The following is a 25945-nucleotide window of genomic DNA, read 5'->3' on the forward strand; positions in this document are numbered from 1 at the left end:
TTTATGTCCCCTTCCAGCCATGGTGAATAATTATGGTGTTTGGACTGCAATCAGTGCGGGTGGCAGCTGCTGTGTTGCAGTGGCATTACTCAGGGTGGTGATCAGGGGGAAGTGAGGGTCTTTGCAGGTGTCAGCCCTCCTGTGGCACATCCCTGTGTTTTAGGGATGATGTCACTCATCGTGGTGTCACTGGCAGGGAGCTACCATTCCTGTTGCTACAATCCACCTTGACCACCATGTACCACACTAGATGCTGCCATGGAACAGTTTAGCAGATGCATGTGGTAAATGAGTTTCTCAGCACAGATGGAGTTGAACAGAAGGGACCTCTTCAGATGGGAGAGTACATGTAAGGGGAGCGAGGCCTGGGAGATTCAGAGCTAGCAGGCAGGAGTGGGCCTCACCCCAGAGAAGTATTTCAACAATTACAAACTTTAAAATGGAGTTTAAGGCACAAAAGTCAAGGTGAGATGTGTTAATCTGTCTGAAGCACTCGGGTTCCAGACTTGAGCTCAGCCTGGTGGTATTTGCACTGTTGGTGTTACTTGCAAAGCCTGTTTTCCTCTGGATTATCTGCAGCTCACACAGCTTTGGGGTGGCTGAACAAACAGCGGTGACCCAGGGGGCACCTCAGCCCATGTCACGGGTGAGGTTGTTAATGCCTCAAACCCAAGGCATCAAGACATCTCCTGGATTTCCTTCCTCCCAGTGTGGGAGCTCCGTGTGTGATGTGATGGCAGAGAGGGGCTTTTCCCAGAGATCCCACCTGGCTCAAGGAGCAGGGCAGCAGGAGGGAGGCTGGGTGAGGTGGGGGGGTTCAACCAACTCCATGGTGACTCCAATTGCAGGAGCCCCGGGGTGGTTGTGTTGTGGGCACCAGCACTTCCACAGCACTTTGATATCATGAAACAGGGCTTGTCACAGGGACGTGCTGAGAGTTATTGTGGAGGCTGAGGTTTTGTGCCTGCTGTCCTGGGCTGCTCTCAATCACAGCTGTGGAGCTGAACTGGAATCAATCAAAGCCCGTGGATGCGCGGTGACAAACTCCTCGTGCACGGAGACCCTGCTCCTGTAAATCCACTGAGCGTGTGCTTCACGGAGCGAGGGGACTGCAATGCAATATTTTACTCTTGTCAGCTTAAGCATGAACAGTCACTAGAATCACTTGGGTAATTAAGCTCTTGCATGAATAAAATGGAAAAGCAGCAGATGACTATGAACATCTAAATCATCTTTCAGAGCAGGTAAAAGAGCGGTTCTCCACATTCCTCTGTAGCTGGAGTCCTACAATCCCCAGAGGCCGAGCAGATCCCCTCGGGATGAGCTGAAGGCAGCAGGCCTGCTCTTCTTGAGTACCTTTTGCCAACCATCTACAAGGAGCCTGTGGATGCCCAGGGCTCCATGTGTGACCGTTAGGTAGGAAACTTTGCAATGAAAGAAAGACCTTTTGCGGAAGGCATAGCTGAAATTTCATACCAAAGAGTATTTTTGAGAGGTATTAGTGTTTTAAGTGAGGAGTAACCTGCAGTGAAGTGCTGATCCCTGTCTTGCTGTGGGAAGAGATAGGGTTGTGACTGTAGAACTGCCTTCCCATCTCTGCGGGATGGCACTGGGAAGATCCCATCACTGTTTATAAATGTGTATTACGGGGGTTATACGAGGAAGGGAAGCAGTCCGGGTGCCCAGAGAGGTTTAAGTGTGCTCCTAAATGGCTGTGCTCGGTGCTGCCGAAGCACGGCTCCTGCCCTTGGATGTCGAAGGACTGTGCAAGGCGACAGCTTCAGCTCGGTGTGGAGCAGCGCATCTCGCAGAGCCGTGCCGGGGCCAGGAGAGGGCAGCGGGGAGGCGCTGGGATCCCGCGGCCGGGGTTACCGTGGGCACGGGGGATGCCCGGTCCTGCGCAGCCCCTGCGGTGCTCCCAGGCAGCCGGAGCAGAACTGGTTACCAGACACACGGATAACCCCGTGTGTCCCGGGGGGAAAGGTCGCCTCAGTGAAGGACTGGGCTCGGTTTTGCGTCCAAGCACAGGCTCAGGGGAGCTGCAAAGCTCTGATAAACCGAAAACGTGTCTGTCTGGGCAACACCTTCCTTGGCTTCTTGGGGTCCAGTGCGCTCATGCGTGCTCATGTATTGACAAGGAGGTGGGCATGCCTCCAGCTGGACAGGACAGTGCTACTCAGGAGGTGACACACTGTCTCCCTCGGGGCATGGTGACCAACTGAGCCCCGAGGCTTAACGTGAGAGGGGCACCTGCCTGGGGAATGTCCAGCTGGTATGTCCGGAGCGGAACAAAGCTGGGGCTGCTTGTATTTATGTAGGGCAGGATGATCAACACCCGGGCGGCTGCCATTCCCTGTAAGTAGGGTAATTAGGGACCTCGCTTTAGTTACTAGGTAGCTTGGCATGAAGCAACGTGTGTGCCCGGTCCATACCCCCCGGCGCTGCTCCTGACCGGGCAGTGCAGAACGCAGGGAGCTTAGGCTGTCCCCAGCTGTGTGATGGGACAGCTTCACATGGTGACAGTCGGAGGAGGACTGTAATGCCATGGAACACGTGGAGCTGACTTTTAGAGCTGTTGGTGTGTCTGAAGATGCAGGCTGTACCCATCAAGGTTTCTGGAGACATGTACCCAGGACATCGGACACTCAATCTGCTCGGATCCCTAAGGGCACCTGCCTGCGTCACCCTGAGCGTAAACCCCAGTCACTGCGGCCATCATTACGCTGCCTGTGCGCCAGCAGAAAATAAAACACCCTTTTGGAGGCAGCTTCTAATTTTCTGCCTGTTTCCCGAGGCATTTGTGTTGAAACGGGAGCGGGCCGCGGGGTCCCGCCGCGCCGGGCGCTGCACGCACGCACACGGGGCACGGCGGTGACTCCTGCCCGCAGAGTGCCCGCAGCTCGCCCCGCCGAGTGTGCGCGCCCGTCCTGCGGTCCCGATGGCAGCACCTCGGAACGGGCCCGCTTCCCCCGCAGCAGGAGCGGCTCCTCGGGCCGCAAGGAAGCGGAGGATTAGCGCGGGCGGAGGAGGCGGCCCTGGAGCCGGCTTCTGAGGGGTTGGGAGCAGCCGGCTCTCCTGTGGGCCACGCTGCAGCCTTGTTTCGCAGCCAGCTGGAGTCCCCTCTGCTCCCCGGAGCGTTGCAAACAGCCCGGTTCGCCTCCCCCGTACCGGGCCGAGCAGCCTCGGAGGTGCTGCTGCAAAGGGCAGGGGAGGCTGAGGCGAAGGGTGCTCAGCCCCTGCGGCACCCCGGGGTCCGCCCCTCGCCGGGGGTGCGGTGTCCAAGCGAGAGGCCCGGGTAGCCCAGCAACCGCGCTGCCCCATGCCCCCGGCCTGCACGGGGTGTGCTGCTGGCGGGCTTGTCTGCTGGAGGGAGGATGGGCTGGCCGTGTGCTGGTGCTGACACTCAGGCGTGTTCTCCCCACCCCGCAAAACAGCAGCAATGAAGAAAGGGAGTCAAGCCCGTGACACACCGGGTGTCATCATCCCCACTGACCAGAGGGAGTGCAGAGGTGCTCCCAGCACAGCCAGGGTCCCTCGAGGGATGGCAGGCGCACGATTAGCCCATGGCTTCACATGAACTCCCGCCTGGATGCGGGCTCAGTGCAGTTTTATTCCGATTTCGAGGCACAACAAGCGGTTTTCCCTCACATTCCCCTCACAACTCACTCCCCACAGGTGCTGCACCGTGTGATGGCAGTGCTGGGGGCCTTCCCTCCGTGCTCGGCTGACAGGACCCCACAGGAGGGCTCCCTGCCGCACCTCCACCATACATCCCCGCCACCCTGCGGCGCCCACACCTGCGTCAGTGAAGGGGAAGCCGGTAAAAGGGAAGCAAGCCGGTACCTCCCCTCCTCCCCGCTCCACCCGCCACACTCAAGATGGCGCCGGCGGCGGGCGGGGTGAGGGGAGTGTGTTGGGGGGGGGGGGAGGGATGTGTCGCTCACTCAAGATGGCTCCCGGCGCTGTGGCGGGGAGATGGCGGCCGCGGCGCAGGCGCGGCGCGATGCGTCACGCGCCCCGGCGTGACGTGCGGTGCGTGCGCGGCGCGCGGTGACGGAGCGGGTCGGCCGCGTCCCTTTGTTGGCGGCGGTTGAGGCGCGGCGGGGCCGGGGCCAGCGGGGGGGCGGTGGCGGGGCGGGGGGCGCCGCGCGAGCCGCCGCCGTTACTTCACCGCCTCGCCATGGACTCGGACGAGGGCTACAACTACGAGTTCGACGAGGACGAGGAGTGCAGCGAGGACAGCGGCGCGGAGGAGGACGAGGAGGACGACGAGGAGGACGAGCCCGACGATAACCTGGACCTGGGCGAGGTGGAGCTGGTGGAGCCCGGGCTGCGCGTCGGCGGAGAGCGCGACGGGTTGTTAGGCGGTGAAACGGGAGGGCTGGGCCCCGGCGGCGGCGGCGGTGGAGGCGGCCTGGGCGGCGGACCGGGCCCCGGCGGCGGCGGCGGCCCCGAACAGGAGGAGGATTATCGCTACGAGGTGCTGACGGCCGAGCAGATCCTGCAGCACATGGTGGAGTGCATCCGCGAGGTCAACGAGGTCATCCAGGTGCGGACCCCCCATCCCCGGGACCGGGGCCGGGCACCGGAGGCGAGGGGGAGGCGGGTCGGGCCGGCCCGCGCCACCAACGGGCCTCGCCTGAGCGGCGCCGGGCCCGGGCCTCCCGCGGCCCACAGCTCCTCCGAACGATCCCCCAGCCTCTCGCTGGAGGCAGCCGGGGGGTCCTCGGCACTCCCTTCGCGCGGGGAGGCCCCTGGGGACAGGCCTGGAGCTCGCTTCCTGCCGGGGAAGCGTAGGGAACGCGGCCGTTGGCTATAAAGGACTGCTCTTTCTTTGTGTGGTTGCCAGCCGGTGGGCTGTAACCTGCCTTTTACCTTCCCCCCGCTCCGTCTTCCCGCTGTCCGGGGGGGGATTTAGCCCTGCAGCTCCTCCCGTGGGCCGGCGAGCCGTTGGCAAGCTCTGGAATTTCGGGAGAGGCAGCCGGGCACGGCTCTGGTTTTGTTGCCTTCTCCCTTCCCTTCCCCCCTGGCACATACAGACGCGCTCCACCAGCTCATGGGGCTGAACCTTGTGATTATTTCCTGCATAGACCGGGAGGGATGCGAGCCACTGCTGCGAACACTAACTCTTCTGTCTCCAGATTTAAGCGCATAGTGTTAAAATAGATACTGAGTTCGAAATAACATTTGCTGACTCCAGATGAGGGTATCAGTTGAGTCTTATCAGTTGGCTCTTGAGCTTCTGGCAGAAATTTCAAGCTGCTGGAGCTCTCTGGCTTCCCTTTGTAAGTGTTTATGGCCAGGCTTAACTCCAGCTCACCATAGTTTCTGCAGGTGACCTGAGTGTGCGAGTTTCCTTTTGTTCCGTTTACATGGGATTATTCAGAGTTAGGGTAAACCGAAAATGTTTCTTTTCCAATCTGCCAAGAGGATTTGCGTGAGAAGGTGAAATATTGAAGGGTAGAGTGCTCCAAAACCAGTTGCTTTGCCAGTTGTTGGTAGTTGTTCCAGTGTTGGTAGGTCAGTTTAAAGACAAGATGCTTCAGTGAATGCATTTGTCCAGCTACTCTGTGCTCTACGGTAGCTGTTAATAGCAGCTTTAAAATGTTGTTTTATGTACCATAAATGCACCATAGCTTATATGGAGCTTTATGCAAACAGCTCTACAGGTATTTGCGTACCAAATGAGTAAATGGCATTTCTTCAGTCAAATTAACGTTTATAACTTTAATGACAGTACTGTACATGTGAAGCTGAATAAAGAAGTCTCTTTAGATTAGCTGATTATCCTGCAGTTAAAGGCAGTCTCATGGATAAGTATGGATGTTTCTTTGCCACCAGTTATTGATCCTCATATAGAGAGGGAAACAAATGATGAGTAGACATGCAAATAATAACTGGAAGTTTGTATTCTTTGAGTCTGGATTTAGTGACCAATACTGAAAATCATGACGTGAACTGATGATATTGAACAGATTCTGCCATTGTTCTATCTTTGCATAAGATCAGTGGTGGAAAAGTTCCTGCCTTTTGGAGCAGTGAGTATTCCTGCTCCAGGTCTTCCAGACCTGGACACCTTGCTGCACTGACCTGCATGTTTTTCATGAACTGATTTCTTAGACAAGGTCCTTGTTTCTGGTCTCTGGGTTTTCTCCCCTCTCTTGTACTGGCTTTGAGCTGTATGACATGTGCACTCAACCTCTGATTTGCAGAATAGTGAAGAGAAGTCAATACAGGTGAAGAGCCCCTTCTCCTTCTGCACATGGGTGGCAGCACGAGGTCTGACCCTGCCATGGACTTGGCTGCGTTGGGCTCTGCAGAACCGCCGTGGCTGTTGCCTATGCTTCAGTTATTTGTGTTGGGTTTGCAGTAGCTACTCCTGGTTGAACAGAGCAGAGTGCAGAAACTCTGGTTGTTTAGATTGTCATGCGTAAACTCGGGACCTAAAATCAGCTTAAGCCCTGGAAGGTATCAGAAGAGGGTAGAAAAACATTCAGTTGCTCTGAATGGCTTTTAAATGCCAGCTTAACTGCCAGTAGATTTCTAGTCTATTCAGGGGTAAGTGAACTCAGTTCAGTGGATGCTTCAGTATTTGCTCATCTTCGCTTCTGTTGGTGGTGACGAAATCTTCCAGGGCTCTGTTCTGTTTATTTCCTTGGGTTTTGGCACCCAACCAGGATTGCTGCTGCTGCTGCTTTTCTGGTTCACTAAACCTTTTCTGGAGACCCGTTGGCTCAGGATCCTGCTGCAGATCCTCAGTTGCAGTGCTGTGATTCACTTGTTTCCAGTCAAGTATTGGATGGCTGTGGTCTTTGGGTATCTGCATGGGATTTTGGGTATCAAATAATGGTGGTTGTGGTTATATTTTGTAGTGCTTGGGAACTTACTTGTTCAAGTGAGGGTGTAATGTGGAGGTGCCCAGTACCTGAAGACTTCAGCTGTAGGTTTCATGCCCTCTGATCAGGGAGGTACTGATTTCTTCTGATCAGGAGTAAGGTTATAAATGAGATTGTGTTTTTCAGTTGATCATCTCAGCAGCTGCAGTGAAAGGAAGAGTTATCGGTGAGCCATGATGTATCTTCAAGGTGGTATCTGAGCCGTGGCAGGTATAACTCTGTATTAAACAGCCTTTTTTCATATTAAAACACTACATTTTAACAGCTTATTAGCTGGTAGTACTGCTAGTTGAAGGGACTCACATTCATTCTTCCATCTATTTAGTCATTTCCAAATGCAAACTGCATACAAAAATGAGCTTGTCAGGACAGGGATTTGAGCTGAGGAAGACTCTGCAGAAGTGGTAGCTAACTTGTGGTATGCTTGCTGGTTACAGAGCTTGTGCTGTAGTGTGCGATGGGCTCTTGAAGACGCCTGTTCGGCGCCGAGCTGGTGCCTCTCCTTATCGCTTGGCCTGCTGAAACCAGTGAACTTCAGTGAACGAGGCAGGCTTCAGAATGACTCAAGTATTTACTTTGCATTTCCTCCTTTTTTTTCTGAGCATAAGCAGGACTTCAGGTGTTTCATGATGATTTTTGTGCAGTATTTGTGGCATCAGTGCTCATAATTTCCTTTGACTCTGTATGTTGCACAAGAATTCCCCTTCCTCTCTGAACACAAAAATAGGGGTATGAATTAGCTCCTTAAACTTGTACTGTCAATTGGCTGAGACTTTTAAACCCCACCTCAGAGGGTCACTTCCATCCCTACAACTATGCAGGGTAAAGAGTCATTTAACATGTTAGTTTGACTTCTAGTTGTCAAAGTGAACAGGCTGATTTCTGACAGTTTCCCAGCTGCTGGCAGAAAACTGAGCAACTGTGAGAACCTGGACATAGAAGTGGTGCTGCACAAAAGGCTTTCTCTCAGAGGCCTTTACCCCACAGTTGAGCATCTTCCCCATATTCTTTATATCTGAACTTTGGTCCAAATAATTTGCTGCTGCTGTGAATGCCTTTTTAAGAGCAGTCAGATTGCCGTTTCCATCTTTGCTCTAGATTCTCTGAAAATAAACTTGAAAACTGTTTAGAACAGCATGTTTATTTCTACTCTGAAGAGAGCACATGATGATCTGTGTCTCTGTAGCTTTGCTTGGCCCAGTGTCCTCCTTGCCTTGTTGAGAGCTTGTGTGCTTTCCATATTTGAGTTGGGTTTGTTTCCTCTTTTTGGTCACCTTTTTCTGGAGCATTCCAATGACATCATTGTGATGTTGCTGACCACCTTCATTCTTTCTGGACTTTGTAATGGTGAGGGACTGGAAATACTGGGATGGAGCTCTGAGGTGGGTGGTGTTTAAAACAAAGCTCTGAAATGAGAGTTGAGCTGCTACTTTTTTGTTTCCCCACCCCAGAGTAGGGAGCAGGGTCCTGGATGCAGCCGGGTGTTGTGCTGTGTGGTTGTGGGCATGTTGAACTTCATGCCCGAACCTGGCCTTCCTCTGGAAGGAGGTGGCATCACCGGACCCAACAAAAGTTACTCTAGGTCAAAAATACCTTTTCTTTTTACTACAGGCTTTAAAGTTCTTCATAGCAGAACAGGTAATGTGTAACATCAGAGTGTTGGTAACAACCACTGGTTACTCATTTACATGATGAAGCTGGATGACGTCTTTGGATGTAAGGTCAGGTCCTTACAGGATAAAAGCTTTGCCACTAAAACAAGGCCAAACCCGAGTTTGCTCTGAAGTTACAAAGCTGTGTTTGTTAACGTGTTGAGGGATGGCTGTTTCGAGAGGTTGCAAAGCTGAGGTGGTGCAGATGTCCCCCAGAATGTCACGGCCCTGCTGTTAAATAGAGCCCTGTCACAGCAAGTGTGACCCCCACTATCCCTTTACAAAAGGGGTCTTAATCAAACAGCAGCTTCATTTGCTTGGACAGAACATACTGATTTCCAGTTGTAACTGAGGAAACTTCCCTGATGCTGGTGTAATTGAGTGCTGTGGGCAGTACGTTCCAAATACATTGTCCAAAAAGGAATGACGTGCCAGTGAGCAGCAGGAATAGCTGCTGGTACAGGGTTGTGCTTAAATCCATATTTAAATCTAGAGATGACATCTTGAAGACTCGGAGTGCTTGAAGCTACTTGACAAGCGCTGGGTAGGAGGCCGTGGGTGGAAGCACTTGAGGCTGATGCTTCTCGCACTCGGGTCCGCTCGCGCTGTGGCGCGAGGTGAATTTGCAGCCTCCAACTTGTCTTATCATGTGGTTAGCTATTTGATAATAAAATTCTTGTTAGAGCCCTAATGTTGTGATGCTGGAAGGAAATACCTTGTTATATGCTGTGTTTCTGTCACGGGGCGTTTATAAGGTGTTTCATTATAGTAGGAATGCATTTAATATTTCCAAGGAACGCAGTAGACTTGGTTGTGACAAAGCATTCCTGAAATCTGGCATAAGCCATCACTTTTGCAATTGACATGGTATTTGTTCCCTGCCTGCCAAGACATGTAATTCTGAATATAATAGAGTATTTTGAAGCTTTATTTTAAGTTTCAGCAGAACCAGTGTCTGTGAAGTCTCCAGAGGAACTTCAACTTTGTACTTAAATGACCTGTTTGCTTTAGAGCTTCAGCTCTCGGTTAGGCCAGATGTAAATCTCATGGCTGGCCAGGAGTGAAAACATTTGATCCTGCTTTCTTTTGTCTCAGCATCATTTTTCAAACATCACAACAAGGCAGCCTTCTCTCAGGGGCCTCGTGGAGGCAGATGGGGACTGGCATGCATTAGGGATGTTTTCAGAGTGAAACTGAAAACACTCTTTGTTTTTTAGCTGCTTTTAAACATTTGTTTCTGAAAGTGAGAAACAAATAGTAAATACAGTTATTGCTATTCCCTGTGGGTTTAATTTTAGTGAGCAGGACCCTACTTGCCATGCAAAGGAGGAGTGTTAGTTCTGCTATAAATTGCAAACTGGTATGCCACAGAGAAGTTGTAATCGAGACTGCAGCATTTGAGGCCCTTGATGTAAAACAATAGCTATTTTTGGGTGTTAAAGCATGATTAAAATGAAACGACAAATTCCACTTTTATACTTACCCCTGACTCCTTTGTTTTAGCCTTGTGTGAGTTGAAGATGGTGGTAGGAAATAACCCGCCAGCCTCAGATGCTCTTTGTGTTCCTGTGATGTGTGGAAGCACAGAGTGGCCCTGTGGCTATTAAAAGAATATTTGACATTATTTCTGCTCGATGCTGTTTGGCACAGTTAAATTTAGGAGCAGAGTGTGCAGGATTTCAATTTGACAGTCTCCACTTCTTGCCGTTCAAACTGAGACCTGGAACACTTCACCATTTGTTTGAAGTGATGCCATTAAAGTAGCTCCATGTACAGCACCTCCCCAAGTGTCCCTGGGGCCTGTTGAATTGTTTTCAGCTTTCTGTTTTGAGAAGACTCTCTCTTCCCCTTCACTTCATGAACGGGATCAAATAAGCAAGAATGGGGTTCTGCTGTTTGCTCCCATATGTAATGGAGCAGTTTAAGGAAGTCGATCTCCAAGTTGTGCTTGTGCTGTAATAGTAGAAGCCCCTTCTATCTAGAGATTGTAGCTGCTCATTCCCCTGCTTAGGAAAGTTCATTTTGAATGGTTGGTAACTGGGAAAAGTATCCAGAATTTGTCATGAGCTGTGACTTGCCATGGGAAGTAACTGAAGTCTGGGAATGCATCTATGTATTTCTGTCTGTAACTTGCCTGCTCAGGGTCATGCTTCCAGCCCTCTTGACTTCTATTACATGTGGAGTTAGAGTGATCTCAAAGTATTGCAAGTGATGTTTTCTGTTTGTGTCTGGCTGCACTGTATTACTGGCAGCTTTAAGGAATGTTTTGGGGCTTTTCATTGAATCACAGGATGTTTGGATTGAAGGGACCTTAAAGCTCCTCCAGCTCCAACCCCTGCCACAGGCAGGGACCCCTTCCACTGGAGCAGCTTGCTCCAAGCCCCTGTGTCCAACCTGGCCTTGAACACTGCCAGGAATGGGGCAGCCACAGCTTCTCTGGGCACCCTGTGCCAGCGCCTCAGCACCCTCACAGGGAAGAATTTTTCTCTTGCATGTCTACAAGCACATAATGCTGCTGGATTTCATCAAGTCCTGCAGTAACTTCAGCAATTGCAAGCAACCTGCAGCCTCGTTCAGCATCAAACACACGGAGGGTTTGCAGCTACTCATTGGTGCCGAATGGTGCATTTGAGTGCAGCCTGGAATACAGATGCCTGTGTGTTTGCTGGGCTCCTGTAGGCTGTGGGTGCAGGAGGCTCCAGTGTGATGAGGATGTGACGGACCCTGCGTGAGCTGGAGAAACACAGTTCTCTTAAATTGGTAGTGAAAATTGGGACAACATGTAAGTATCTTCACCATCCCAGCTGTTTGCAATCGGGCATGTTGAAAACCTCAACCTTGCCTGGCCTTCATCTGCTTCCTTAGCTTGCTTTTAGCTTTTGATCTCGAGCTGGAAATGCTGTTTGAATGTATGCTTTGAAAACTGCTTTCCAAGGCTTCTGCAGTAGTTGAGTTTCACATGTAACTTGGGTTGGTGGTGTTTGTGCTTCACAACTTGGTGTCTTTTCACGGTTTGAAATGCCTGTGTAACCACAGCCACCCGCTCAGAAGAGGCCCCTTGTTTACATGGCATAGCAATGCTGAGTGATTATTTTTGGTCCTCAGAGTGGTTCACTGTGGTTAGTGTTTGAATCGCTGTATGTACGTAGTGCTCCAACAACTGTCTGCATCCAGTCCTAGTCCTGTTTTTAGAGACAGAGGGCTCATGCCAAATGTCAGGAATTATTCCAGATCCGAAGCCTTACACAGGTGATTTTCAGCAGTGTTTAAGTCACTTGGAACAAGGAAAAGGCCAGTAAGCTGTTGTAGCTGTGACCGTGTTGTGACAAGCTCTGGCACATCTGTGTGATGGCAAAAGGTTATAGTTCTCTGGGTATACTGGGGAGAGGAACCAAATGCTGCTGCTAGGGACAGGGAGCAACTGTGAGAGTGCTGTGGCAAGTGGTTCTTGGCCATAATTTAGGATTAACTGCCATAATTTAGGATTAATCTTTGTACCAGCTATCTCTGCTGTTTGGCATTCTTTCTAGTTACTGATCACTTCTTGGTGGTGCTCACTTGCTCATGCTGGTACATTAAGTTCCTTTTCTAAAGCATCCTTGGTTTTGTGTCTTCCTCAGTTAAGACTTCTGCATCCCAGAGCACCATGTGGCACCTCTGTTTTCCAGGGATGAGCAGCGCAAGGATCCTGTCTTGGCCATCTGCTTCAAAATTAGGTCTTCTGGGAAAGTACTCATGGCTGATACGTAAAGGGATGAGAGAGAAAAGGTTTTTCCTATGACTTACTCTGTTCTCTGCCTGACTTCCTTGTCTGAGGCACCCTGCACGTCCTGTGACAGCATGAGTGTGCCTTTCTGTGTGGGGAGGGTGCCTCTTAATTCCCAGAAGATCAAGCTTTGATTGCTTTGTGAAGTGAGGAATCTGGGAGCTGCAGGGAGGTGATCCCTGACGTGGGAAAGGAAAAGCTTGGATATTTGCATATTGCCTTTACAGCCCTTCAGAAAAACTGTCTGTTCCTGATGGAATAATGTTTTGTACCTAATTTCACAGATGAGGGATGAAGACTCAGAGCTCTGTTTTCCAGTGGGTAAACAGGATAGAGTAGGAGATCCTGGCTCAGAAGGATTCTGCCTGGGCACAGTTAAAGTCCTTTGAAGTGGAGAAAACACACTGAAAACATAGAACTAGAAGAATCTCTGTAATTGCACCTTAAAGTAGTTAACTGGCAAAATATCAGATGAGTTTGGGTGTAAGTTCTGACTGTTTTGTTCTTTAATATCTGCTTTCTCCTATTAAGGAGAAAGCACAAAGGGACGTTCTTCCAAGATAAAGAAATGAAAACTTTTCAGTATTTCTGAAGGCTTCTGCTTCCTGCCTCTGGAGTGCGTTGAGTGAGCTGGTGAGTGTAGTGCCCTGGCAAAGTGTGTTTGTCCTGTTTACTTCAGCAAAACCTTTTCAGAGCCACAGAGGAAGTGGCTGGTGCTTGAACAACCCCATTACATAAAAATCAAGTCAGGACATACTTGGTTTTTACCCTTCCTGTGCTGCTTTGATGTGTGAGTGGAAGCTGCTGAAGTAGTCACTGTGTAGGGAAATACAGGTAACTTCCTTTTAGGTTTTACTTTGGTTTTCTGAGCTAAGGCTGGTAGGCTCCCATTGCTGCTTGGCTTGAAACACCAACAGACTCAAGCTGTACTGATGCTTTGAGTTTCTTTGGGCACCTAATATCCCAAGCAGTGCTTCTTGATGTGTAGGGAGACATGTACCTGCAGCCTGAAGTAGGGGCATGGTTACATGTACATTGCTCTTGGCTTGGGCAGTTCCCATTCTCTTGCTGTATGGCTACAGCTGCTTGCAGGGCCACATAATGAATGGGGTTGGTGAACTCTGATGAAACAGACTGCTCTCAGCCAGCCCCTGTGAGCAGTTGCTTTGCTCCATCTTCCTGAAGTGATGGTTGGACTGCTCGACTGTACTGTCAGCAAAAGAGATGCACCTGAAGGCAAGGCTTTGGTGGCCTGTTTTGGGTGCACATTGCATTATAGGTGTGCATTTAACTTCTGAAAGAGCTCAGGGTAGTTTTTCCCGGTTCTGAGCCCCTCTGCAGCTGGTAGCTCTGGACTGTGTGAGTTCTTGTGTAACGAATACAAATGCAATCAGCATTCCTTTGTCTGGCAGATGGAAATGTGGAGAAGGATTAGGGGAAACCAGGAGAATTCACTTGAGTAAACAGTCCCCCTTGCAATGAGCTTTCCTGTGTGGGAAGACTAACCTAAGAATAAGTTAACTCCTAATAATCTCTGTCCTGGTAAGTCTCAGGGATCTGAGAAATAGGGAAGTGGAAGGAATGGTCTGGAAAAGAGTTAAGGACCTCTTCTGGGAAGAAGGGAGAATGTCTGAGATCCATGTCTCAGGGGTAACTGAAGGAGACATGCTGAAGCCTGATGAGGTTAGACTCTGGAGTAGGTGCTCAGAAGTGACAGAGCTTCGCTGATCAATCTGCGTTAAAACTAGGCTGAACAGCAGCTTTTAATTAAAAAGCTAGGGAGAAAAACCCTCCAGCATTCACTTAGCAGCTTCACTTCTCTTCTGGGAGCTCCGACAGGCTCTAGTAAGCCCTGACCCAAGTTCGTGCCTTGGAGTGAAGAAAGAGGGTTCTCCTGTGTTCCTCTTCACCTGAAATGATCCTGATGAATGCAGTTAGTGTGAAGTTTGGCTTTGTGTGAAGTGGGGCGTCTTGGGGGTGAAATAGAAATGATTAATGAAGGAACAATTTCTGTTACTTCCTGGATTTCCTCAGTGCTGCGAGGATCTGATGAACGAATGCATCCAAGATCTTGGGTTTGATGTCAGTAATACTTCTGTGATGACTGAAAGATACCTGAGCATATGGAGGTGGTATTCTTGGGTTTGTGTGTGTTTTATATATGCATTAGCATGTTCTCGAGTAACCAGTCTGTTTTACTTGGGGAAATGATGTGTTTGAAACTTACTTATTTGTATTGTTGAGAGCTGAAATTAATACCTGAAAATGTACTTTGCTGTATTTTTTATGCTGGATGGTGACAGTTGATAGTAAATGCAAGTGTAGTTCTGTATTGGGAGTAAGTGGCAAGTATAATGTGATATAGATCTTGGGCTGTTGCAGTTTAGACATGGAGGGTACTCTGCCTTCTGTTGGGGATTCTGTGTTCAGGTACTGGAAATGGGTTCGGAGATTTTACAGACACTGGTAGGATGCTTGAGAAATTGCTGAGCTGCTTCTTGGCTCGCTGACTGTCTTCTACTTTGTGTCATTCCTGTTCAGGAGCCACCTTCCTATCTGTGATACTGATTTTTTTCAGCTGGGATCAGAGATTCTAGGAGGGGAGCAGAGGGTGAAGAATTGCAGTTGTCTTCCGGGATGCCTGGAATGGCTGAAGCTGGAGGGAGGGTGCTTGGCATGGTTGGGATCTCTGTCATTCTCATGTGTGGCGGTGGAATTCCCCTCCCTGGTGTCCTGCTATGGCTTGTCAGGGTATCTCTGCAGTGCTGTGGTTTGGGAGAGGCTGGTGCCAGCCTTTGCAGTGCACCTCACTATGTGTAATTACTCACATTGGAACCCTTCATATCAGTTGTAAGGCAGGACTGACAGATGAGGTGGGTTTTTCCTCGTGCGGAAGCCCAGTATCTGATGACAGGTGGTAATATCTTAATGAGAAAGGAATAGGGGGAACCTTGTCAGCTAGTGCAGAGTCCATCAAACATGGAATTGCATATTCAGGTTTGTTTCCTGGGGCTCCAGGTGCTCTGGAGGTTTAACGTGACAGCTTCAGAGACACTTCTGATGACATGAGTGCAGGTTTGCATAAAGGCAAGTCTTCAAAGTCCTTAAGTGAGAATAGGGAAGAAAAGTTGAGGTTTCCACTTCTCCCCCACTGCTGTATGATTTGTGACTTGTTATTTCTGTGCCGAATCCCAATGGAGTGTTTCTCATAACTCAAGGGAGCTCAGGTAGTCAGTTAAAAATACCTGCAGCCCTTAGAGACTGCAGTTACAGTTTTAGGTGGATGTAGAGACTGCAGTTATGGTTTTAGGTGGATCTTGTGAAAGGATGGGAGCGAGACCGAACGAGAGAATTGCTGAACTCTTCATGCCTCCAGAACATCCTTTCTTCAAAGGTGGCTTCTGTGGAGCCCTTGGAGGAAAAAGTTGTGGGGTGTAAACAGGCAAAATCTCTTTTTGCAGAGGAAATCCCAGCTCATAAAAGTTGGCTGCTGCTAGGGCTCGGTTTTGTTTGCTATAAAACTAAGTGAGACTAAATGAGCAGAGTATGGTGAATAAACTGCAAAGTCATCATTAAAAAATGGGCTGAGCTAGAAGAGGCTTGTTGGGAAGAGGATGCTGGCAGCTCATCCTAGTGCAGATGCAGATCCTGCCAGCAGAAAGAAGTGCTTTTGCAGGTATAGCTGCTTTTGTGTGGGGAAGTGATAATAAGCTGCAACCACATCTGCTCTGGGGCTTTTCCCAATGCAAAGATGTTGCCAAAGATTACATCCCCAGGATACTGCTGCATTGGCAATGATTTCCTGGGCGTGTAGAGTTAAAGAGTGTTAAGATGGCTAAATCATGTTTTCTTTGCTTGGTTGAGAGTTACAGACTAGAGCACAGGTACCACTGGGGGAGGTTTACTGCCCATTTATCAAGGTGACATCGTGCATACAGAACATATTTTGCCAGTAAATCTGTCAAAGGGTTAAGCTTTTCCTGTTCTATATTGTATTGCAATTTGGCAAGGCAGCCTCTTTCTTCTGAACGATGCAGAGATGGCCTGTGGGCAGAGGCTGCTGTTGGGAAATGGGAAGGTGTTGATAAGAACTGGGATCCAGTTGTGGAACTGGATGCTGAATGAGTGCCGGTTAAATCTGTGCTGAGTGGTGTGGTACGGCATGGTGCACCCGGCTGCTTCTTGAGCCACGTATGGGCTGCCAGGAGACAACTTGAGGGCCTTTGTGTGGTGCTCAGGAGATAAATCAGCCCAAGGGAGGTGTTTTTTTTCTCTTCCTAAGGACTATGGAGTGTGGCGATGCTTCGGAGAGTGGGGAAAACTCCTGTGTCCAAGTGAAGTGTGTGGAGAGGGAATGGTTCGACCAAGTGCGTGCTGTTAGAGGAAGAGACAAAATGAGAAGCAGTAAGGGACAGAGAACTGCAGAGAAACAGGCAGTGCTTGGATGGCCACCAAGCTGAGGCCTGGAGGGGAGAGATAAGGCGGAAGGATGTGAAGGATTTTCGTCTTCATCCAAATTCTCTAGTGCTCTTGTCAAGTGCCCCTGGCTACATATTCTTCGGCTAAGCCCATGTTTTTCCCCAGTCACGTTGTCTCTGAAGGAGCGAACATGCCACCCGTGACCATGTCTCATAACACTTGAGCTAACCTGGCCATTGCCATGGGGGAAGTGTTCATTTGGGATGGCATTTGTTCAGCTCCCATGGTAAAGCTTTAACTCACTGATGTCTGTGGGTGCTACTGGATTGTGCTTGTGGCAGAAGTGATTGTGCTGCACCATTTTCTTCTCCCTGTCTGTGTATCTGCTGGAAAATGTTAATGACAGTGTTCTGAAGTGGAAGCTGGGATTCAGGACACAGGCTGCCCAGGCCTGTTATTTTAAGATGTTTGTGTAGTGAATATTTCCCCCCGAGTACCTGACGTGTGCTTCATGAGGTGGCCTGTCCTTTGGCCCCTATTCTTGTCAGCAGAGGAAGATGCTGTGTAATCAGGCACTGCAATAGCTGCTGGGGGAGAAGAGCTCTGTGCTGGCAGTGCCTTTTGGGTAAGGCTCTGTTCACAGTTGGACACTGAGGAATCAGCAGCAGTTGTCCTGAGGTGATGGACGATTTGATTGGATTATATCTTGTGTGATACACAACTCACCTGGCTTTGAGCATGGTAGAATAGATGTTCTCTAGTGCCCACTAACAAAAGCAGGTGGGAGATGGAGCACCCAACAACTTGATGCTTAACACATTTATGCTGAACATAAATCATCTTGGGGGCTGATCCTGTGCTTGCACATTGGCTTAAGAGAGGACACCCTTCTTTCATCACCATCTGGAAGGATCTTTGAGACCAGGAAAAGGACAATTTGAGGGACCTTTGCAGAGAACTTATAAAACTTGATGCAGAAAATCAATCGGTTCTTTCTTTGGCAGCTGTTTGAGCCTCCAGACAGAGCTGCTGTGGAGGAAGAACTCAAGTTATTGGGAATTTCCCCTTCCAGGTACTGCTCTGATGTTGGGTACCAGAAGAATACTCTCATCCTCTCCATTTGCCTGATGTGTTCTGCACGCTTCAGGTGTGCCAGGGCATCGTTACTTCTTCAAGTAATCTTATGATAAAATAGTCTTTTGACATCATGACATTTGACAGCAAAGGTGAAGTACAACTTCTGATACCTCCACTGATCTGCTGATAGCATCCTCCTAATTCTGATGCTGTCTTTGACCAGGTGATGCCCTTGAATGTGCTTAAAGCAGCAAATGTGATGTTCTGTTACCCTGAGGGCATGGAAAATGCACAGAGAACTCCTGGGTACTGCTGATCAGCAAGTAGTTGATTTGTCAGGGCTAATATGGCCTGTTCTATCCATTGCATGAGCTGCTGGACCCAGAGCTGGCAGACAGAGCAGTTGTGCTACCTGACATGAGGAACAGGGCCAGTTTACTATGGATGCATCAGGCCTGTGAGATGGGTACATCCTATAGAATGGTTTGGGTTGGAAAGGATAGTAATATCATCCAGTTCCAACCCCCTGCCATGGGCAGGGATGCCTCACACTAGTCCATGTTGCTCCAGGCTCTGTCCAACCTGGCCTTCAATGTCCAGCCTGGCTCTGGACCAGAACCTGGGAATGTACAATGCTGACTGGGGTGAAGTTAATGTACCGATACATATCTGAGTGAGGGAAGAAAAGCAGAGGAAGCTTTTTTGAGGCATCTTAAGACTTCTGCAAAATGATCTAAAGGAAAAAGCAATTGTACAGCTTCTCTTTCAGCTTTACTCCTCTGCTGTCTGTTCCTGCCTGCAGACAGTTTCTGTAGCTCAGGACAGACCTGTGCTTTCCCTGAAACCCAAATGTGGTGCTTTGGGTTGTTTTCCTTGTACCAACTTGACGGGTAGCTGACCTGACATATGCCACTTCCAGTCTTTCCAACACTGACTAATAAAAGATCCTATAAAAAAGAAAAGCGTGTTTCTGTCTTGCCAGGCTCACAACGTGGTGATGGTGAGGACACATCTGTAGAGGTTGGCAATGTTCCCACCAGCTACTCTCTGAAATCTGATGGTTGGTACCCAGCTGAATAGAGCCCTCAGATAATAGCGATGATGCAGATGGGGTTAGGTCCTGAGCAGCTACTGCCCTCAAGATGTGTCTTGCACATAGAGCTTTTGGAAGAAAGATGTCAAACCCTTTTATTATCTTCAACAGGAGAAACAATAGTTCTGGGTTTTGCTTTCAGTTGCTGGGGAGATAATGGGGGAGAAAAGTGGGCCCTCTGGCTCTGACTTGTGTGCCATTATACCCTGATATGGTTTAAAGTCTTTGGGACAAGAAGATGTGGGGAGTCTGGAAATGGGGAAGAGCCAGCGTTGCTGTGCCTGACTCATGGCTCTTAGCAGACTGATTTCACAAACAAACCTCTTGGGAGCAGGTCCCTGTTGTCTGAGTTGTGCTGACTCAGTGTCTGATGACCCCGCACTGGGTTAAAATAAACCAGCAACCCCTTAACCTGGGTCTGTTCCTCGACCTGGTTCACTTGTGACCGTGCAAGCAGTCGTGTTCCCATCACTGAGCAGCTGGTGGTTGAGCCAGGAGCCAGTGGTTGCACGAGCTTGTGTCACTCCTGCAGTAAATACTTTCTGAGCTGCTGCTGCTTGGTCTGGTGGCAGTGGGATGCAGCTCCTTCAGAGCAGGCTCTGAAGAGCACGTTTTACTGCCTGCATAGTTACTGCCCTATTTCAAAGTAAAATAATAATCCAAGTAGCTGGTGTTTTATCTCGCAGGCAGAAATAGAGCTTGGGCATAGCTAAGCTGCTCCGGATTTCTGCAGTCTTCCTCAGGGCTTCTAAAATCTAGTGTAAGGGAAGAGATTCCTTACCTGGTTCTCACACCCTCTACTCTGGGGGCTAAACTGAGGTATTTTGGTACCTATTATCCACTCACCAAACTTCCACCTCCATTCAGCATTGCTGTTTCTTTCTGTGACAAAATGTGCTTTTGCATTCCACTTGAACCGACACTATGTTTTCTTCAAGCCCGGTGTTAGTGAGTCGTCACAGCGGTTTGGGATGAAAATTGAGACCTTGTGTCTTTGGTAGAGACTGTGCAGGGCTGACAGTATCAAATGCTGCTTCTCTGCCGTTGGGGATGGTGGTGATATGGAGAAGAGCACCATTTCTCTTGTCCGATGGAGCTGCATCCATGCGTGTTACATGTGTAGGAACTGTGCACTAACTTACCTGGTGGCCAAAATAAAGTGTATTGAGGTGAGAACTTTTATAGGGTTGGGGTCCTAGAATCATAGAACCACAGACTGGTTTGGGTTGAAGGGAGCTTAACCTTCATCCAGTCCCAACCCCTGCCACAGGCAGGGACCCCTTCCACTGGAGCAGCTTGCTCCAAGCCCCTGTGTCCAACCTGGCCTTGAGCACTGCCAGGGATGGGGCAGCCACAGCTTCTCTGGGCACCCTGTGCCAGTGCCTCAGCACCCTCACAGGGAAGAGCTTCTGCCTAAGAGCTCAGCTCAGTCTCCCCTCGGGCAGGTTCAAGCCATTCCCCTTGGCCTGTCCCTACAGGCCCTTGTCCCAAGCCCCTCTCCAGGTTTCCTGCAGCCCCTTTAGGCACTGGAGCTGCTCTAAGGTCTCCCCTTCAGGAGCCTTCTCTTCTCCAGGCTGCCCCAGCCCAGCTCTCTCAGCCTGGCTCCAGAGCAGAGCTGCTCCAGCCCTCGCAGCAGCTCCATGGCCTCCTCAGGACTCGCTCCAACAGCTCCAGGTCCCTCTTGTGCTGCTGCCCCAGAGCTGGATCAGGGCTGCAGGGGGGGTCTCCCCAGAGCCCAGCAGAGGGGCAGGATCCCCTCCCTGAGCTGCTGCTCACGCTCTGGGGGTGCAGCCCAGCACACGGGGGGGATGCTTCTGGGCTCAAGCACACACTGAAGCTGGGTCATGGGAAGCTTCTCCTCAACACCCAGAGATCTTCTCAGGGCTGATCTCAATGCTGTCCCTTGGTAAAAGGGGGAAAAGTGTGAGGGATCTTGAAGATTACACGTGGTGTGTAATGGCAAGAGGGAAAAGCGCTGAAATGTACTTTGTGCTTACTGCTTGTGGGAGTTACAGTCTAAGGATGAGCAGGGGAAGGGACGAAGTGTTGTTGTTAGTGATGGGGACACGCAGCTCCGATTGCTTTATTTCAGTAGTCACCTGTGTTAACGTTGGTTTCTCACCCTGCCAGAAGCAGTGCTGGGAGGCACTGGATGCTGACCGAGGGTTTGGCATGAGAGGAAGGTGGTGATTCCCAGGGACCCAGACTCTGTTTGGATAAACTTGCAGGTCCTTTACGCTTAGGGCAGCCAAAACTCTTTTGGGGCTTTTAATATCACCTAAAGACAGCCTCAGTGCAGTGCTGCGTGCTGTTTCTTCCTCCGCAGTGGGAGATACTAAGGAGCTACTGAAATAGTAAACTGGAGGAATTATATGGAAATGATGCCATCACCTTCTCCTACTCTTTTAAGGCAAGTCTTTGCAAATCCATGAGTGGGAGGCAATGGGTTGAATAAACCCATTCTGAAACGTACTCTGGCACCCATGTGCTCCCACTCCAGTTCTCTCTCAGCACACCCGCTATAGCTGCTCAGTGGCAGCTCTGGAAGCTATAGCCATGGTTCATGATGCTTTACACAGCTCTGCTGAGCATTTGCTTGTGTTGGGGTTTCTTTTGCTGGGAGACAGCACTGGGAGAGAGATGTGTGGGTGATAGTGCCTTTGTGGGCTGTGAAACAACAGTGCTCCTTCATCTAGAAGAATGGACAGTGAGAAATGGGCTGTGAGAGCATGGGCATCTGGATTATCTCTTGTTCCCTAGTCCTGGAAGGAGTGTCCAGTGGCACAACTTCCTTGAATTCACAGGGTCTCTGTTCCTGTGGGTCTTGGCTCTGTAAGGGGTTGACTTTATGCTCCAGAACTGTAGCAAAAGGAAGCAGAAACCAAATAGTTCTTCAAATCAAATACGTAAAGTAAGGGTTAACATCTCTGTGTTCTGTCATCCAACCACAGATACGGTGTGGAAGCAAGTGCAGCTGAAATCTTGGGCAGCACCTTCCCTGATGGTAGCCCATATGCAGTGTTTCATTTGAGCTGAGCTGGAGCTTCTGCAGCCACACGAGAGCCAGTGCTGCCCAGCACGCATGGCAAATCCCCCCTGTCTGCTTTCAGTTAGAAGTATCACAGTGTGAATTCAGTTGTTGCGCTCCCAGATTTGCTAATTCATCCCAGAGTTGTTGCTTTCAGGATGGTTTTTATTCCTGCTGTTAAAAGCTTGGTTGGACAATGGATCTTTGTTGCGGCTCCTAATCATTAACCTGAAAACTTTCCAAAAGGCTCAGACAGAATGTAAAGCAGCTGACTGCTTCATTTCTGGCTCTTGAACCCATTAACTGCAGTAATAGAGCTCTCTCCAAAGTTGTTTTTTATTCTCTTCCTCTCCTAGAAGGATGTTCATCAGAGCTGGAGACAGCGGTGAAGTGCACGCAGGTTACTACCAACGGGCTGTAATATCCAGCTGCTGTTTCTGCCATCACAGAATGGTGCTGATTGTGCAAAAGTTAATTTTGAGACTTCAGAGGTGATGTGTGAAGGGAAGTTAATGAGATGGAGAAAGATGTGGGAACTCCGGGGACCATCAGTGCTGGAGCTGGAGCCTGGCTGTATGTTAGTGGGAAGCTACAGTGCAGTGGTTAACGCTGGCTGGAGGACAGCAGTGACAGTGGTGACTGGCAGTGTCACAAGGAAGTAGCCTGCCTCATGTGGAGTTGCTTGGACATGCCAGTAGCAGAAAACAGGTAAACTTTGAGGTGATTCAGAAGCGGTGATTTCAGATCACTTAGCATGGCTTCAGTGGGTGTAGGGAATGGCTGGTACTGAAGTTGTTACTGCTTACAACAGGGGTGGAAGATGGGAACTCGCATCCACCTGTGCGTGTGGTACTGGCCCTGTGACCCATGAGATGGCTGGTGGCAAAATGTACTGCGGTGTGATGCTCCCCCAAGCCTCAGGGGATGGCCGAGGAGAGGAGTATGGATGGGTGGTGGCAGACTGGTGTCTTCAGCTGCTGTCCTCCTCTCCTCACAACAGCCCTCTCGTGTTCTGTCTGTAACCAAGCCAGGGAATATTAGATTACATGAAAGTTTTCCAGCAGCTTTTCCAAGTGCTCGGTTGGTGGTGTTTAAAAACTAGCAAGTTTGATGATACCTCTTCAGGGGATCACGTCCTGGAAGTACTCCACACATAGATCTCATCTTCTACATTCAGGTCTTGGGGATTGTATTGAAAAGCTAGAAATGAGGTTTTGTGCCTGTAAGATTTCCTCCACGAGTGTGTGCAAAACTCTTCTGCTTTACTCTCAGCTGATGTGAAACCAGTCAGTGTCCTTCTGCTGGGGAATTTCAGTATGGTTTCTTGTCTCTTATGCACACCCATGCAATAGAACTGTGGATGTAGCAGGGGGTTGAACTGTTTACCAGAGGCAGAGCCAATGTTTCTGATGTGTCTACTCTAATTCCTGAATGCAAAAGCACTTGTGTAGAAAACCAAACTGGAAGTGGCGTCAAACTTCTACTGTTGTCCTGCACTGGGAACTGGGACAGAGATGGTGCGGTTGGGATGAAAACTGGTGGAATGCAAAAGCTGCCATGTTTAGAAAACAAACCCGGTCATGAAATGGAAAGAAACATCAAGAATTTCTCAGTACCGTGTCTCAGGTGGGAAAGGATTTCACTGCAGAACTGAACTGCGGTTGTTCTCGAATGGTTTTTACTTGCAGTGAATGCTGGAGTTGAAACGGGAGCTTGCTCTCAGCATGGGGTGAGGAGCTGAGCTCTGAAATACGCCTTTCTCAGTAATAACTGCAAGAATTAACCCCAGATGGAGGAAAATGTGAATGGATCAAGTACAGCAAACTGTCAGTCAGCAAATTGTGCTGCTTGGGAGCTCTGGTTTAAGCTGATGTCCTCATCAGCTATAACTTATAATTCATGCATGCATTTAAAGTGCATCCAAGTTCCTCATTCCAATTCCTACTTATTTTGACAGCAAAAAGAATGCAACTTGAATAGTAGTGACCAAGCTTCCAGTTCAGTTAAATCCTATTAAATTAGGGAGTTTTATTTCCATTAATAATGCTTTTTTTTTTGTGAAGTCCAGACCTTTGCAGGGTTTCCCATCCCAGTGTCTCCCACTTGCATTGGTGTGCCTGAGCATGGCAGCATAGGTAAGAGTAAATGTAAATACCTCCAGTGAAAAGAGGTGGGAAGTGGGATCCGTGTGCAGCGCACCTGGGGCTTGGCTGCTTTCTTAGCCTAAAACCAGAATCACTACTGAGAAAATCACTGCCTGATTCTCTCTGGGCAGAGCTGCATTGTGACAGCTTTGTGAGCCAGGGAGTCTCTTAAATTGCACTGAGAATTCCAACAAAATGGCTGCTTTCCTCGGGATTCCTTCCTCTCTGGATATCAACAGGCTCTCGGCAGTCTTCCTTGGCTTCCACATGCACAGTTTATTAGGTGGCTGCTGCAAATGGGATCTGCTGCTTCAGCTTTCATCAAAGCACGTTGGGAGGAGGAGGGAGCATTTGAACGTGTTGGTTTTCCCATTGCTTGTGCCTGGTCCTGGCACTTCCCTCATGCAAATCCGTCTCTGTAACCAGAAGCTGCCCTTTGTCAACGCACACTTCCCCCTGCTGCAGCTTCAAGCCTAAGCAGTAATCCTGCCTGAGCAGCAGCATAGCCTGCTCATGGCTAATCTTGGTGCTGTGAGACAATAATCCTGGTGCTGAGGGAAGAGACCGTCCGGTTCCAGAACAGAAACAACAGGAATCCAGTGTTGTTTAAGCATTAGAATCACAGATTCATAGAGTGGTTTGTGTTCAAGGGACCTTAAAGCTCATCCAGCTCCAACCCCTGCCAGGGACAGGGACCCCTTCCACTGGAGCAGCTTGCTCCAAGCCCCTGTGTCCAACCTGGCCTTGAACACTGCCAGGGATGGGGCAGCCACAGCTTCTCTGGGCACCCTGTGCCAGCGCCTCAGCACCCTCACAGGGAAGAGCTTCTGCCTTAGATCCAACCTGAACTTCCCCTGTTTCAGTTTGAACCCATAACCCCTTGTCCCATTGCTGAAGTCCCTCATAAAGAGTCCCTCTCCAGCATCCCTGTAGGCTCCCTTCAGACACTGGAAGCTGCTCTGAGGTCTCCATGCAGCTTCTCTTCTCCAGGCTGAACAGCTCAACTGTCTTAGCCTGAATTCTGGGAGCTCTGGGTAGAGTGAGTATCCAACGTGGCTGTGGCATGGTTGATGAAGGGCTGTAGCACAGCTAGTGTCAAACCAGCTGGAAACAGCAAATGGTTTCATTGTCATTTTAACCCTGTACGACAGAGTTACAGGACATAGGTGCTGTGCAGCAGTTAACCTTTCATTGTGAGAGATGTGGGATTTTGGGCTCCAAAGCTGTTCCCAAATAACTGAGGTAAGCGTGGGCATGGAAGCAATGAATGTGGAGCAGCTCTTCCCTGGTACTGTGTTGGTGTCTTGCCTTGAATTGGAACAATCCTTCATGCCAGAGGCTTCTGCATTTGTGTGTCACTGTGGTTTATGTTATGCAAACCTCTTAGTGCTGCCTCCCTCCCTGTCTCCGGTCTTCCCAGTGTAAGGCTGGCTTGGGTTGTGTTGCTGTCTGTCCCCCTTCACATGAGCAAGGCCATAAAGTTAGTATTGAACAAATGCTGCTGTAGGCAGAAGGAAGCCAAAGCCCCACAAACCAGGAGCAGCTACCCCCTGCACCCTGTTTGTGTTAGAAACCACTGAGACAACAGTGCTGCTCCCTGGAGTATAATCCTGAGGTTTGGAGAGCTGCAGGGGCGGTGTTGGGGAAAAACAAAATGAGACCCTCTCGTTCCTTGTGACCACTTTGTGTCCTTTGGTGATGTCCTGGGTTCAGCAGCAGCAGTCATTTGTCTCTTTCTTGGTAGCTGGTGCAGTGCTGTGTTCTGACTTTCGGGCTGGAACAGAGCTGGTAACAATGATGTTTTGGTTTGGCCATGGACTTTGTGAGCCTCATGCTCTGCCAGGGAGGAGGGGAAGATGGGAGGAAGCAG

At 49.7% G+C, this 25945-nt stretch overlaps 1 protein-coding gene across 1 annotated transcript in view; it reads left to right on the forward strand.

Moving 5' to 3' along the window:
• The first annotated feature begins 4110 nt into the window (after window positions 1-4110).
• ARIH1 (ariadne RBR E3 ubiquitin protein ligase 1) overlaps window positions 4111-25945 on the forward strand; it is a 60597-nt gene continuing 38762 nt past the window's right edge. The window contains exon 1 of the mRNA XM_061349943.1: window positions 4111-4549. Coding sequence (XP_061205927.1) covers window positions 4181-4549 — 369 coding nt within the window. The 5' untranslated portion in view covers window positions 4111-4180. The remainder of the gene's footprint in view (window positions 4550-25945) is intronic.

This window comes from Neopsephotus bourkii, unplaced genomic scaffold, assembly GCF_033783945.1.
Source record: "Neopsephotus bourkii isolate Nb327-2 ecotype Australia unplaced genomic scaffold, CSIRO-AGI_Nbou_v1 NB_463, whole genome shotgun sequence".
NCBI classification, from domain to species: Eukaryota; Metazoa; Chordata; class Aves; order Psittaciformes; family Psittacidae; genus Neopsephotus; species Neopsephotus bourkii.